We start from the raw sequence: 14,504 nt of genomic DNA on the forward strand, positions 1-14,504 counted from the left end.
CCTGTGCTATGGCATTGCAAGGGTGATCTGATTATCCATGTTTAGTAGCCTAATAGAAATTTGGTAAGGAATTGTTGTAAATTTAATAAGGAATTGTTAGAACACATTTTTTTTAAAGCCTTATAAAACCTGAAAGGTGTTTCTGGTTTTGTGCAATTTCTTTTAATTGGGTCTCTAATGGCGCGCATGACCTCTTAATTATGATACCATTATGATGCTTTGCTCAGTCATTACAGTAAAATTAGCCCACTGTGGTGCATATTTAGATATGATGCTCATAAAATCTGAAGGTCAACAAGGAGATATGAATTACTGTAATACTCTCAGTTTAAGTGAAAAAAAAATCCCAAATTACAGCCTCCTACTCTTATACATTATGCTGTCTACGTGTATTATCTAGAAATCAGATCTCCATCACATGGTCTTCATCAGTATAATAGTGAAACACATTTTCTGGTAGCTGTGAAGTCTGCCACCAATTTATTTTCTACTCAAGTGCAGTTCATGGGACTCTGATATGCATCTCAGGACCCAGGTTTCCTATCGTGCCAGTGAAAATGCAGCTGCTATAAAAAAAAATCCAGGCGACAGACAAGAAATGAGGCTGAGATTCAAACCTGAAGTCCAGCAGCTAAGCCTTTTTTTCCTCTGAAACTGCACAGTACTCTATTACAATCATTAGTTAAATCTTTCAGATTTACATTTAAAGTCTTTTACTTGAATATTCAAGTCAAATTGTTAGCATCATTAGCAAGTGTAAAGGTACACATGGTACCTAAGAGTAATGGTTCAGTTCACCTGCATGCATGGAATTATGTTTATTCATATATAACACATATTAACAGGACTGTTTCAGAGATCGTCTTGATTATGGCTTTGACTGCATTCTAAATACACAATTCAACATCTTATGTTACTTTTTTAGACGCCACTTTAATGCATTTTTAATTATTAATATCTGATGTCTATGGAAGCCTGTTCCCATGCCTTGTACAAAAAATAAAACTATCTTTACTGCATGAATTTGAGAGCACTTTTATTTTTTTTTCTTGAAGCTGCAGAAACAAGTTGCCATAAATAGCACTTAGCAATAAAATTGTTGAAAAAAAAGAAGCTATTGTCCCAGTAAAGGTGTTTATAAAGACCGTTACATATTTGTATGTGAAACATAGCGAACATATGGCGGTTAGCTATAATCGGTAATGATCATGTGTACTGTAAGTCAGAGTAAACGATTAAGATTCTCTCAAGACGTGAAACATCACTGATGCGATATTGCTTCTGTTGGTGACTTTTTAGACAGAATTTCCAGAACTGGTTTGTCATCCATCTTTGGTTGTAAAGGCGCTAAATCGACCGCTGACAAGCACATCATATTAAATGATCTGAGACCACAGATTTTACCTCATGACCGAGGAATTCTACAGATTTATCGCGATAAATCATACAATGTAAAGCAGCCTTAAGTCTATATGTGGAACTACGCTAACATACGTGCAATGTTACCAATTAAATGTGAAATTGTATGCTAGCTAGCTACAAGTTACAAAAACAGTCCCTTAACAATGATTGCAAAAAAAATAATAAATAAATGTCTATTAATATTCATTAGAAAAAGTAGTGTAAGGTCTTAACAACAGAAAAGCGTTCATTGGGAAATCGCAAGTTTGAATCCCGATGATGCCACAGCCATGCATGGCCGGGAGTCCGAGAGCGCAAAATTAGCCGCGCTCGCAGGAGGGGAGGGGCGGGGCATACTCTTTCTCTCTTGTCAATCACGGTGACACTAGCCAATTATGGTCTTCTGTGAGCACATGTATGCGAAAGAGGGCGGATAGCGCTTTCTTCCTAGTGTGTTCTAACTGATCTCACTAATATTTTTAGTCATTGAAAAAGTCCCTAACATTTTACACCCATCTTCACACATCGCAACCAAGGGTTAAGAAGCTTAAAAACTTAAAAACTTCTTTCAGGATCTCAGGACCATGTGGGGACAAAGCCATGCAGAGAGTGAGTGAGTTCCCTCTTCTAACACAACTGAATTAAATCAGCAGGGCCTTGGTTATTTATTACAAATTAGATTTATTAAATCATGTTGAATGCAGGCATAAAGTCGGACACCCCTGGTATAGAATCATGGTGTGATTCCGGAGAAACAAGATTGATCGCTCTTTTTGAAAATCATCAGGTCCTTTATAGTCAGACCCAGAATCTTAAATGGAAAAAGGGAGAGAGAAAAAAAACTGTAGTGTGCAATCAATGAAGCCGAGCCCAGACCTTTCATAAGAGAGGAGGCTTCAGCCAAAGCTGCTTTTACAGAATTAAAATAGAGAGCTGTCAGACTTCTCTACTGTCTCACACAATTCAGCACACACTCGATTAAACCGAGACGTGCACAGGCTTCGGAGAGCTGCGTTTGGGTTATTTCTGATTTCGGCCTGCCTCCTGGAATTTTAAACATACATTTCTTTATGTGACTTACACATAAAACTTCTATTTTTATTCATTTATGCATTTGTTGGTTTGCAATAATCTTCTAATCTTTATGAAAACAGAGATGTAGTGACATGACTGCAGGGTTTCTGGATTGCATGCAAACTGAAAAAGACTAATAATTTCTGTAATCCTTATACTGCACTGTTTCACACTACCCATGGAAATGTGCTGCGACCTTTTCATAGCTGCCGTACCATTTAAAGTCTGATGCAGTTTTGATGGTTTTTTTATGATAGTGCATGTACTATTTAGAAACTGAAATCCCTGTGAGGGCCATGCTGTCCTCCTTCCTCTTCACACGGCTGATTTCTCGTTTAGATAGAGGGAGACCTATATTTCCTCTCATTCTGTTAACACAGAGTTGTGTTTCTATGAAGATGAAAAATCCTGCATAACACTGATACAGTCTGACAACCCTTTGCTGTAAAACACTCTCTCTCTCTCTTGTTATCTCTGGGTTTCTCAACACCACCATGTCTTCTTTGGGAAGAACATTAGGTTATATAAGATCTAGGAAACTGTTAAACACAATGGTAGAGCTTACTAATATGTATGATACTGACTATAGCCTATGTGTTGCCCTGAACATGGTTTCAGCTCATCAGTTATTGGAAAAGGACAAGTTATGGGATGCACAGATTTACATTTAGGCAGGTGGTAAAGCAAGCAGCTAAATGTTCTTTCATCTTGAGTGAGATGAAACCAATTCTACAGTCAACTGTAGATTGTGTGAAACCACACTGGGGAAAAATATATTTTTTTTACTGTCTTTGGGTGTTTAAGGCTTTGGCCTACTGATCAGAAGGTTACGAGATAAAATTACAGCACCACCAAGCTGCCACTGTTGGGTCCTTGATCAAAGCCCTCAACCCTCAATTGCTCAGTTGTATTGTATTCTTTCTCGATGGTAAGTCACTTTGGATAAAAGTCTCACCCAAATAAGCACAAGGGAAAAAAAAGGAAAGAGTGAATTCAATGCCTGGAGTTGGACATCACTCACCAGTTCAACTCAGCTAGTGTTTCCAGGTCAGTATCAGCTTGGAAAAACCTCCCAGATGCTGCTGTAGACATCTCATCCTCCACTCAAGGAAGACCATTCAATGAGCTATAAGGAAGGATGTGGTGATGGACATGAGCTTCCATGCTGCGCACTCTCAGTTACAGAATCAGCGATTTCCACAAATCGTCCACATTATTGCATTTTAACAACTTTTTTATTTTTATTTTGCACATTCGTTGCCTAAAAAACATTAAAACTGGAAATGTAATATGTATCCTGTGTATGGCTGCTAATTGAAGATGACTATTCGACTATTTTTTTTTTTTTTAATACTGGTTGATTAGTTTTAAAAAAAAAAAGTATCCTGCCAAAAACATACACAATCAAATGTAAAAATGTGTTACGTTTGAATGTGGTCAAATATTAAAAATTAAAAAGTAAATATTTTTAACTGATGATATTAAGTTACTGTCATGTTTTCATGGAAAAAATATATTTTATTACTTATCTGAATTTATTAGATGATTTTAGTTTTTAAAACAGCTATGTCAGTTTGCCTGAAAACATCATTTAATCTCTGGAAGTTTGCTGATCATGTGCATGACTAATGTCACAGAGATTGATAATGAATTAATCAGAAGTAAAATACAAATTAAGAAACCAATATTAATGCATTCCTGTCTGTAGAAAATTACAGTTTATCAACCCCGCTCTACCTGATCCGATCATGTAAAGAGACCACCACTGGAGGACCACTGAGCAGATATTGTAAGAGTTAATACTGTACTCAAGTTCAGACCTCTTTATTAGACACACATATAGCACCTAATAAGTGAAAACCCAGTAAATAACTATTTATCTACCAAGACTGTTAGCCTTTTTTTTTTAAAGAATGACCAGTAATTTCCTATGGGTATCAAAGACATGGTAATCAACTCTCCAAGATTCCACTAAATAACGTATTTCATCAGGAAAAATCTTAGGTCTGTTTCAGAAGATCAGTTAAAGTGAGATAAGTAGATAATTTTTGCTTGTTTTTGTAATTCCATGCTAACACAGGAGAGTTTCCGGCCCAAAAAAACATGAGCTCAGTGATTAATGCAGTTAATGATGACACACGGCTGGAACACTATTAATGACTAGTTGAGTAGGAGGAGACTCCAGAGACAATTAGGATGAAACACACAATAAAAGGCCACTGTTGCCACTTGTCTAACTATGGGTGTTTGCACTTTGGGAATAATGGCAAATACAAGGGTAAGCTTAGCACTTGTGGGGCTTTTTCTTGCCTTCAACTATGTGAGTAGTATACCTGCATCCTTGCAAACTGAGAGAAAGCTAGTGCGAGACCCTCAGCTTCCTCTGAAGCCCACTTTGCAGCCACAGACATCTGGCCAGACTTGCCAAGTGCAAGAATTTGAAAGGGTTCCTTGTGGAGAACCTGGCATAAAGGCTGCTCAGTGTAATGCTATAAACTGCTGTTTTGATGGCCAACAGTGCTATTATGGGAAAACTGGTAAGTTGGGAGTCCTTTTTAACTTTTTGATTGTGGTACAAATGATAAACTGACTCCTTTCTCTTCCTTGGTGTTGCCAGTGACTGTCCAGTGTACCCTTGATGGCCAGTTTGTGTTGGTGGTGGCCAGAGATGCAACAGTTCCCAGGATAAGCCTGGATTCCATCAGCATGTTGGGAGGAAACACAGGACCCTGTGGTCCTGTTGACTCAAATACAGCCTTTGCTATATACCAGTTTCCTGTAACTGCTTGTGGGACGACCATGATGGTTTGTGTAATTCTATTTTCCCCAAATGGATGGTGTTACCTCTAAGCTGCTAAGTGTGCTCTCTACTCTTCCACCCAGGTACAAGGTGGTTATGTGGTCTATGAGAACAGGATGTTCTCTTCCTATGAAGTTGGTGTTGGACCCCGTGGCTCAATCACAAGAGACACTCACTTTGAGTAAGTTAACTAAATCTCATTGCAGAGGATTTTTGAAGGCTTTTACTGAACTTCTGTATTTCCTTTTGTAGGCTTTACTTCCAGTGTAAATATTCAGCTGTTCGGTTTGCATTTGTGGCTATTGAACCTGCAGCCAATGTTGATCCTCTGCCTATTGTTGCTTCTGGACCTCTCCAAGTACAACTAAGACTAGGAAAAGGTCAATGTGTCACAAAGGGGTGTGTAGAAGGTGAGCGACTTGGCTGGTTATTAGCATGAGTCTGATTATTGTAAATGGCTCCAACAGGAACTGATTTTTGCTCCCAACAGAACAAGTAGCCTATACCTCATACTACAGTGCTACTGAATACCCTGTGACTAAGATTCTGAGGGAACCAGTGTACGTTGAAGTGAGCATTGTGGGGAGAACGGATCCGAATATTGTCCTGGTTTTGGGTGGCTGCTGGGCGACGGCTTCCCCTAACCCCTACAGCCTTCCCCAGTGGGACCTTCTGGTGAACGGGTAAGTTCGTGTCTTCCATTTGTGTAGTCCAGTAACCTCACTGAACAGGAAGTGATGACCTTGTGTCCTCTGAAGGTGCCCATACAAGGATGACCGCTATCTGACCAAGCTGATACCAGTTAATGGAACGTCTGGACTTGCATACCCTACCCATTACAGACGCTTTGTCCTGAAGATGTTTACATTTGTGGATCCAACCTCTATGGCTCCACTGCAAGAGACGGTAAAGGCTTGATTTCTCCTCATGCTCTTGTACATGTTTTTGTACACAATGGGTTCTATTGCTTAGTTTTGTTTTCCCCTCAGCTCTACATCCACTGCAGTACAGCTGTATGTCTCCCAACTGCACGGGACTCTTGTGAGCCAAGGTGCATCAGAAGAAGTAAGTAGACCCCTTAACACTGTCTTTTGCTTCTTTCCTTGACCTGTTTATGGATCTGGTTCTTTCCTTCTTTCTCATTAGGAAGAGACCTTGCTGCTGTGGAAGGAAGCTCTCCTAACACATCAGGAATAGTGTCTAGTGGAGGAGTGATCTTCACCCAAGTTTAGGATTAATCTCTTGAATAAAGGTGTTTTGCTTTAATTGCATGGCTTGACTTGTTTTTCCACACAGTGTCCTGGTTGGCTGTGTAGCTTTGTAAATGGGTAATTCTCACCTAGTACTTGGCAACAGTTACCAAGGTGATCTAGTGTCTATTAGTACTGGTTTCTTCAAATTGGTGTAGCTTGATATACAGTCTTCTAGACAGACTAGGCACCATTGTACCTAATCTTATCTAGAAAGTGACAAAGTGGGTGCAGGCCTTCATTCCAAATAAGTAGAAGCCACCTGTGAGGGCAGAGGTCAACAGCTTGTGTGGCTCCTGCTCAACTGGCCTGAAACCCTGTAACTACACTGGGCCTTGGTGGCTAAGGTAGGATACTCCTAGACTAGAAGGTCTATTGGAATTAAGAACATGGTGCTTTTGACTCATCAGTTTGTATCTAGCTGTTTCACAAAGCTCTGTTCTAGGCCCACTGCTCTCTACTCTGTATATGCTGCCTCTGGATAAATTATTTGTAAACATGGTATTGGCTTGCTTTGCTATGCTGCTGACAGTTGTTTCAGCAAAACCAGAGGTGATACCAAGTTGAGGAATAAGACATTAGCCACTGGCCACTTAGTAATTTACTTCTACTTAATTCTGACAGGACAGAAGTACTTTTACTGGGGCAGCTGGAAATCAGCTTTAGGTCACATTGGGTGCCCTTTCAGTTGCATCATGTGCAGCAGTGGAAGACCTTGTTGTGGATTATTGACTTGTCTCTCATTTGAAGCTCATGTAGATTATGGTACTAGGATGGCCTTTTCATCTCAAATATTTCTAAGCTGTCACTGATGCAGAAAAACTAGTTCATGCTTATCTCCTGTTAGACTATTGTAATCTCTGGATGTTCCAGTAGGTGTATAAACAAGCTCCAGTTTGTGCGGTACACAGCAGCTGGAGTCCTTACTAAAAGATTTGACCACATCACCCTTATCTTATCCACAATGTATTGGTTCCCAGTCAAATTTCACATTGATTATAAATACTACTAATGACCTATAAAGCACTGAATGGTCTTGTGCCAGAGCAGGGGTCAGAAGTTTGTCCTACAAAACCCCCCAGCTATAGAACAGCCTTCCATTTAATGTTTAGGACTTGGACAAAGTCTCAGTCATAGTCTTAGCTATATTAGCCTGTTTTCTTTGCTAATGCCAGATAAGACTAGCATTGATTCTAGTAGCTAACAAATTGGCTAGGCAGCGAGTCAAATTCTAGCTAACTGTAAACAGTTATTTACATGATACTGTATTTTACTTCTGATTAATTCATTAACAAACTATGAAGTGTTACTCATGCATATGACCAGCAACAAGTTATAATAGTTTTAGATAAGTAATATTTTACTTTTGACAAGAAAACATGACATTGATTTATTTCCACCAGTTGAAAACATTTACTTTTATAATATTGGAGTACAATTTAAAAGTAAATAACTTGTTTACTTTTACTTGAGCTGGATGGTTCCACTTTTAATTGAGTAAGAACTATTCTTTCACTTAAGCGTGATTTCTTAGTGCTTTTTCCACCCCAGGGTTCTTGGGCTTGCTTCATTGTCTCTATGTAATGGTCATATTTTATTATGAAGCTTTAGAATTAATTTCTCAGCATTATATTTTGCACTGCATATTTAATTGTCCATGCTGGTGGTTGGACCAGAAAGTGTTAGTTGAAAATGTCATTTTTAGTTACCGGCCGTAAGGCTGCCCACATGGTTAGGCTTCTTTTATAAAAATGAATAAAGGTTAAATAAAATAAAATAACAGCAGAGGAGGAGGCGTTGGATGTTTTTCCCCCTATAGATTAATAGAAATACAGACAGGGGAGGAGGAAGAATATGAAACAGGGGGCAGGATGTCCTGTTCTTTATCAGTTTGAAGTGTTGGGGTGATTCATTATTTCCAAACACTGTGGTTGTGATAATGATGGTGATGATAGGAATAGAAATTAAAAAAAAAAAAAAAAAAAAACACAGTGGAAAAGAGACCACTGTTCTGTTCAGATTCCTCCTACGCTAGTGCTGACTGCTAATGTGTATAACAGCATGCTTTTATGTGGTCAAAGCCATGTCAGCAGTTTTTTTTTCAAAGGCTGTTAATCTCTGTACAATGGCACAAGAGCCAGACGAAAAACACTAGCAATGCTTCATGACATTCACCAGCATAATAACTGAGGTTGGACTTTTTATTATTAAACAGAAATGTACTGATGATTTCCTGCTATCTGCTTCAATTACACATTTTAACAAACACACTCTGAGTAAAATTCATTCCTAAAACAATAACATGGAGCTTGTTTGGTCTTAGAGAAGCTTCTTTATCTTTTCTTTTATGAGTTATTCTGAGATCATAGCTGAAGAAATTCTGGAAATCATTAACATTTGAGCAATGCTGACATTTAGTTAAGCAACAATATTCTGTATTGCTCAAATGTACAAAGACGCTCCTATTCTATTAACCTTTCAATATCAATGGACATTTGAGACGTTGCACACACGTGTGCACTCATGAGAGCTCTTACGAGAGAAGCAGTTAACCTTTAAATAACTGCACAGCTGTTTCACCAATCGCTCCGATTTTTGCAGCCTGGAACTCTTTTCTAACTTAAAACTCTCAAAGTGTTGTTTTATCATTTATTTATTTTCATAATGTATGTAATTAAATCACCAGAAATACTGATATTGGTTATGATGTAATGTATGAGGAGGAGTTTTGGTTATGATGTAATGTATGGGGAGGAGTTTTGGTTATGATGTAATGTATGGGGAGGAGTTTTGGTTATGATGTAATGTATGGGGAGGAGTTTTGGTTATGATGTAATGTATGGGGAGGAGTTTTGGTTACGATGTAATGTATGGGGAGGAGTTTTGGTTATGATGTAATGAATTGGGAGGAGTTTTGGTTATGATGTAATGTATGGGGAGGAGTTTTGGTTATGATGTAATGTATTGGGAGGAGTTTTGGTTACGATGTAATGAATTGGGAGGAGTTTGTGTTATGATGTAATGTATTGAGAGGAGTTTGATTATGATGTATTGGGAGGAGTTTTGGTTATGATGTAATGTATTGGGAGGAGTTTTGGTTACGATGTAATGTATGGGGAGGAGTTTTGGTTATGATGTAATGAATTGGGAGGAGTTTTGGTTACGATGTAATGTATGGGGAGGAGTTTTGGTTATGATGTAATGTATTGGGAGGAGTTTTGGTTACGATGTAATGAATTGGGCGGAGTTTGTGTTATGATGTAATGTATTGAGAGGAGTTTGATTATGATGTATTGGGAGGAGTTTGATTATGATGTAATGTATGAGGAGGAGTTTTGGTTATGATGTAATGTATTGGGAGGAGTTTTGGTTACGATGTATGGGGAGGAGTTTTGGTTATGATGTAATGTATGGGGAGGAGTTTTGGTTACGATGTAATGTATAGGGAGGAGTTTTGGTTACGATGTAATGTATAGGGAGGAGTTTTGGTTACGATGTAATGTATAGGGAGGAGTATTGGTTACGATGTAATGTATTGGGAGGAGTTTTGGTTATGATGTAATGTATTGGGAGGAGTTTTGGTTATGATGTAATGTATGGAGAGGAGTTTGATTATGATGTAATGTATGGGGAGGAGTTTGATTATGATGTAATGAATTGGGAGGAGTTTTGGTTATGATGTAATGTATTGGGAGGAGTTTTGGTTATGATGTAATGTATGGAGAGGATGTAGTTTTAATGTGTAAATTATAAAGGCACACAATGCCAACATCCCATCATCCAATCCAATCATTTCATACCTTTATGTGCAGCAACAGTTTGTCAGTTTGTTCTGATTAAAAACTGCAGACACTCAGATCTGGAAAATAATGAATCATTTGCATTAAATAGTTGCTGAAAGTAAATATAATGCAGATGCAACATTCTATGAGTGGTTTGTGATTTCAAATTGGCTGCCAGTTTATTCAAAAAGAAAACGATGCATATATTCATGTTAGACTAATGAGATATACATCAACTGTGTGAAAAAAAAAAAGGCGGCTTTAGAAATTCAAAAATAAGTAGTGAGGCATTAAATAATGATGAGAGCTATGGTTTAGAAATCACGGCCCTTGAGCAATAAAAGTGCAAATGTATTCAATGTACACTGCTTGACATTCATCGGTGAAGAAATAGGCATGTATATTAGTGTGTGTGTGTGTGTGTGAGTGTGTGTGTGTGTGTGTAGGTGGAAGTGTTATTGCATGTGCTGTTTGATTTTTTTTGTTTTTTTGATGATAATATACCAAGGACGAAACACAAATCACAAAGTGGAGAGTGACAGAGAGGAAGATGTGAAGAACAAGAGAGGGAATAGAATATAAAGAATGAAGAATATAATAAGAGGAAGTGTTTTTGGTGTTTGCGAGACGATGATCTCTCACCTGCAGCTTCTACACTCTTTACAGCATCGTATTGTTCTTCTCTAATGCATCACGCAAGATCACTAAAACAGATCAACAGGAACACTTTTAGTTATATATATTAAGTTCTCTTCATGTTCTTTTCCATATCGTTCCTAATCGTTCTAGATATGTATTGTCATTCTACATATTTATTAATAAACAATTTACGCCTTTATCCTAAATGTAGCTGATCAGCCAAGATGTATTTTGTTTAGTTTTACGCTACAGTTATGAGGCTAATGTAGCTAACAAGTAAGGAAAATATATAGCCTCAAATCGTAAATTCCTCACTATGAAATCACACTTCAATAATAAATCCTTACTGACTTTATAAGTATCTTAACTCATTTTTAAATACTAAAGGAAATAAGTATGTAGTAGCAAAGTAGCAGGAAATAATTCCCACTGCACCTGTGAGAAATATATTTAAACCTATCATATCAAACATACAGCTTTGTAATTACATAATATTTATTTACATATCTATTTGAGCCACTGTTAGGTTAACAATGTGTTTGAATGTTGCTCCAAATTTCCATTACTAGCTCTAATCATTAGTCTGTGGAAACAGGAAACAAGTAAAGAACAGCTAAAGAATGAAGGACATGTATATAAAGTATATAATTAATTTTTTTCTAAAGGTACAGTGGATTGTGTGTGACCTTGTTCAGTATATCAGAATGGATCTCTTTATGGAAAACTCAATTAGACAGTTTATATAAGTTAATACACATATATGTGAATGCGTGTCTATGTGTCCGTGTCTTCCATATATCCATAAGTATATGTGTAAAAGTCTACATGTATCCATGTGCCTATATTTGTCATGCTTATGTGTCTAAACATTGGATATGTGTCTATAAGTGTATATGTACAGTATATATCTATACATGTCTATATGTATATGCGTCTATTTGCCTATATGCCGATACGCAGGGGTCTTTATTCGTATCTGCAAAGGGCCGGTGTGGCTGCAGGATTTCATACCAGCCAAATAGGAGGCACAGTTGATAGCTGATTGGAGACCAAGTAGAACTGATTAAACAAGTGGAATCAGGTGTGGCTCCTGCCTGGTTGGAACAAAAGTATATGCCTGTAAGTATCTATATATACTGTATATGTATATGTATCTATATGCCTATACGTAGCTGTATGTACTGTATAAATGTCTATATGCCTGTACGTAGCTATATGTACTGTATAAATGTCTATATGCCTGTACGTAGCTATATGTCTATGTACATGTATCTATATGTCTATATAAATGTCTATGTGTACTGTATATGTATCTATATGTCTATATAAATGTCTATGTGTACTGTATATGTATCTATATGTGATTATTTGCCTGTACATGTCTATATACATATGTTCATATGCCTAGACATATCCATATGTACTGTATATGTGTCTATATGCCTATACAGTATGTCTCTATATGCATATATTTGCCTGTAAGTCACTCTCTCTCTACATATATATATATGTCTATACATCTATACTTATCTACAGTATATGTATTGTATATGTCTATATGCCTATATGTATCTTTATGTACTGTATATGTATCTCTATCTATCTATCTGTCTATCTATCTGTGTGTGTGTGTGTCCATATGTGCTATGTGCTATCTATATGAATCAGGTGTGGCTCCTGCCTGGTTGGAACGAAACTATATGCCTATACATATCTATATATATATTGTATATGTATATGTATATGTATCTATATGCCTATATGTAGCTATATGTACTGTACATGTATCTAAATGTATATGTAGATGTATCTATATGTACTGTATAAATGTCTGTGTACTGTATATGTATCTATATGTATCTCTATGCACTGTATATGTGTGTATATGCCTTTACATTATGTATCTATATGTGATTATTTGCCTGTACATGTCTATATACATATGTTTATATATGCATTTATATGTCTATACGTATAAATGTCTATATGCCTAGACATATCCATATGTACTGTATATATGTCTATATGTATATGTGTTTATCGAACTACACATATCTATATGTACTGTATATGTGTCTATATATATATATATATATATATGTATACATGTATACATAGGCACATATATATATATATGTAGACACGTATAGGGACATAGGCACAAACACACACACACACAGATAGATAGATAGATAGATAGATAGATAGATAGATATGTGTCTACATGTACAGTACTGTGCAAAAGTCAGAGACCTTTGTGTGATTAATATACAATAATGAACATTAATGATGGGAAAATCACACAAAGCTCTTCAACAGTAAAAACTGTGTGAAATATTTATAATATTGAGCTGCATAAATAAACACTGCATGGCTGTTTGAATGAAAATGGAATTGATGTACTGTACATTTTCCCGTCATCGCTATTATTGTTCGCCACCAAATAATTAACAGTAAGCACTGAATGGCCATCTCATGTGTCTACACCCTCAGGTGCAAACTTGTTCATGCAGTATATATATATATATATATATATATATATATATATATATATATATATACAGTATATAATATTAAACATTGTGCAGGTTGTTGGCGGTGAAAGTGTTGCTTTATTAGAGCTTCCTCTGCACACACTGCTTCATAAGAGTGATTTTTTTCCCCTGCTGTTCTCACTGATAATAACGTCTCACATTATTTATGAACAGACCGGAACTCCAATTTAAATAAATAAATAAATAAATAAATACAAAGAAAAATATATTGTATGTTTCTGTGTGTAGATGATCTAAACGTATTCAGTGTGTGTCTAATCAGAGTGTGTGTGTGTGTGTGTGTTAGGGCTGGTGGATACAGCCTTTATATTTTAATGTATGTTACAGTGGGGGGAGGAGATGTATGGTGTGTGTGTGTGTGTGTGTGTATAATGGGGGAAGGGTGTGTGTGTGTGTGTGTGTGTGTGTGTGTGTGTGTGTGTGTGTGTGTGTGTGTGAGAGAGAGAGAGAGGGGGATATTTAAATGTATATAATTGCCTGCGGAGGGGGAGGTGATGTTGTTATTACAGTAAAGCAAAAAAAAAAACCCGATTCTCAGGATTCTAACTGAAGATTCGAGGCGCACAACCCTATATTCTGACTGAAGATCATAAATATTGGCACCCCACTCCTACCCCCACCCCCTATTAACTGCAAAGTGCTTTATGAACATTTTACATTCCCTCAGTTACACCATTCCATTTTCTACACTTTGTTTTTAGACATGATTTTAAAATGGCTTCCAAAAAAAAAAAAACCCAGCTGATTGTACTAGGGATGACATCCTGTCTGTTTGATTGTTGATTATAACCACTTCTGATTTCTCTGTTTCTGATTTTTTTTTTAAAAAGAACATTATTATTTTGAATCTTTCAGATCAAATTCAATTTGGCGTTTGATTTAAGATGCCGAGTTTTCCGGCCTGTCACATGGTATAAGATTAAAACACCGCCCCGAGCTGTAAGAATGTCACGGCTCCTTTATTTCAATCTGGGGAGAGACTCGGATTTCTACTTTTTTTTTT

The 14,504-nt window shown here is 36.9% G+C and overlaps 1 protein-coding gene across 1 annotated transcript; it reads left to right on the forward strand.

Annotated features, from left to right (window-relative positions):
- Positions 1-4,705: 4,705 nt before the first annotated feature.
- On the forward strand, positions 4,706-6,541 carry LOC113524383 (zona pellucida sperm-binding protein 4). Its single transcript, XM_026910586.3, has 8 exons — positions 4,706-5,012; positions 5,093-5,280; positions 5,359-5,456; positions 5,528-5,685; positions 5,766-5,958; positions 6,034-6,181; positions 6,265-6,340; positions 6,422-6,541. Exons 1-8 carry the CDS (start codon positions 4,715-4,717, stop codon positions 6,505-6,507), a joined length of 1,245 nt encoding a protein of 414 aa, XP_026766387.3. The 5' UTR covers positions 4,706-4,714; the 3' UTR covers positions 6,508-6,541.
- The last annotated feature ends 7,963 nt before the right edge of the window (positions 6,542-14,504 follow it).

This window comes from Pangasianodon hypophthalmus, chromosome 14 (assembly GCF_027358585.1).
Source record: "Pangasianodon hypophthalmus isolate fPanHyp1 chromosome 14, fPanHyp1.pri, whole genome shotgun sequence".
NCBI lineage: Eukaryota > Metazoa > Chordata > Actinopteri > Siluriformes > Pangasiidae > Pangasianodon > Pangasianodon hypophthalmus.

Bases quoted from the DNA above. Each gene is read 5' to 3' on its own strand.
- LOC113524383 (XM_026910586.3), top strand. From the start codon at position 4,715: ATGGGTGTTTGCACTTTGGGAATAATGGCAAATACAAGGGTAAGCTTA. The intron at 5,457-5,527 runs GTAAGTTAACTA...TTCCTTTTGTAG, and splicing joins ACAAGAGACACTCACTTTGA to GCTTTACTTCCAGTGTAAAT. The intron at 5,959-6,033 runs GTAAGTTCGTGT...TGTCCTCTGAAG, and splicing joins TGGGACCTTCTGGTGAACGG to GTGCCCATACAAGGATGACC.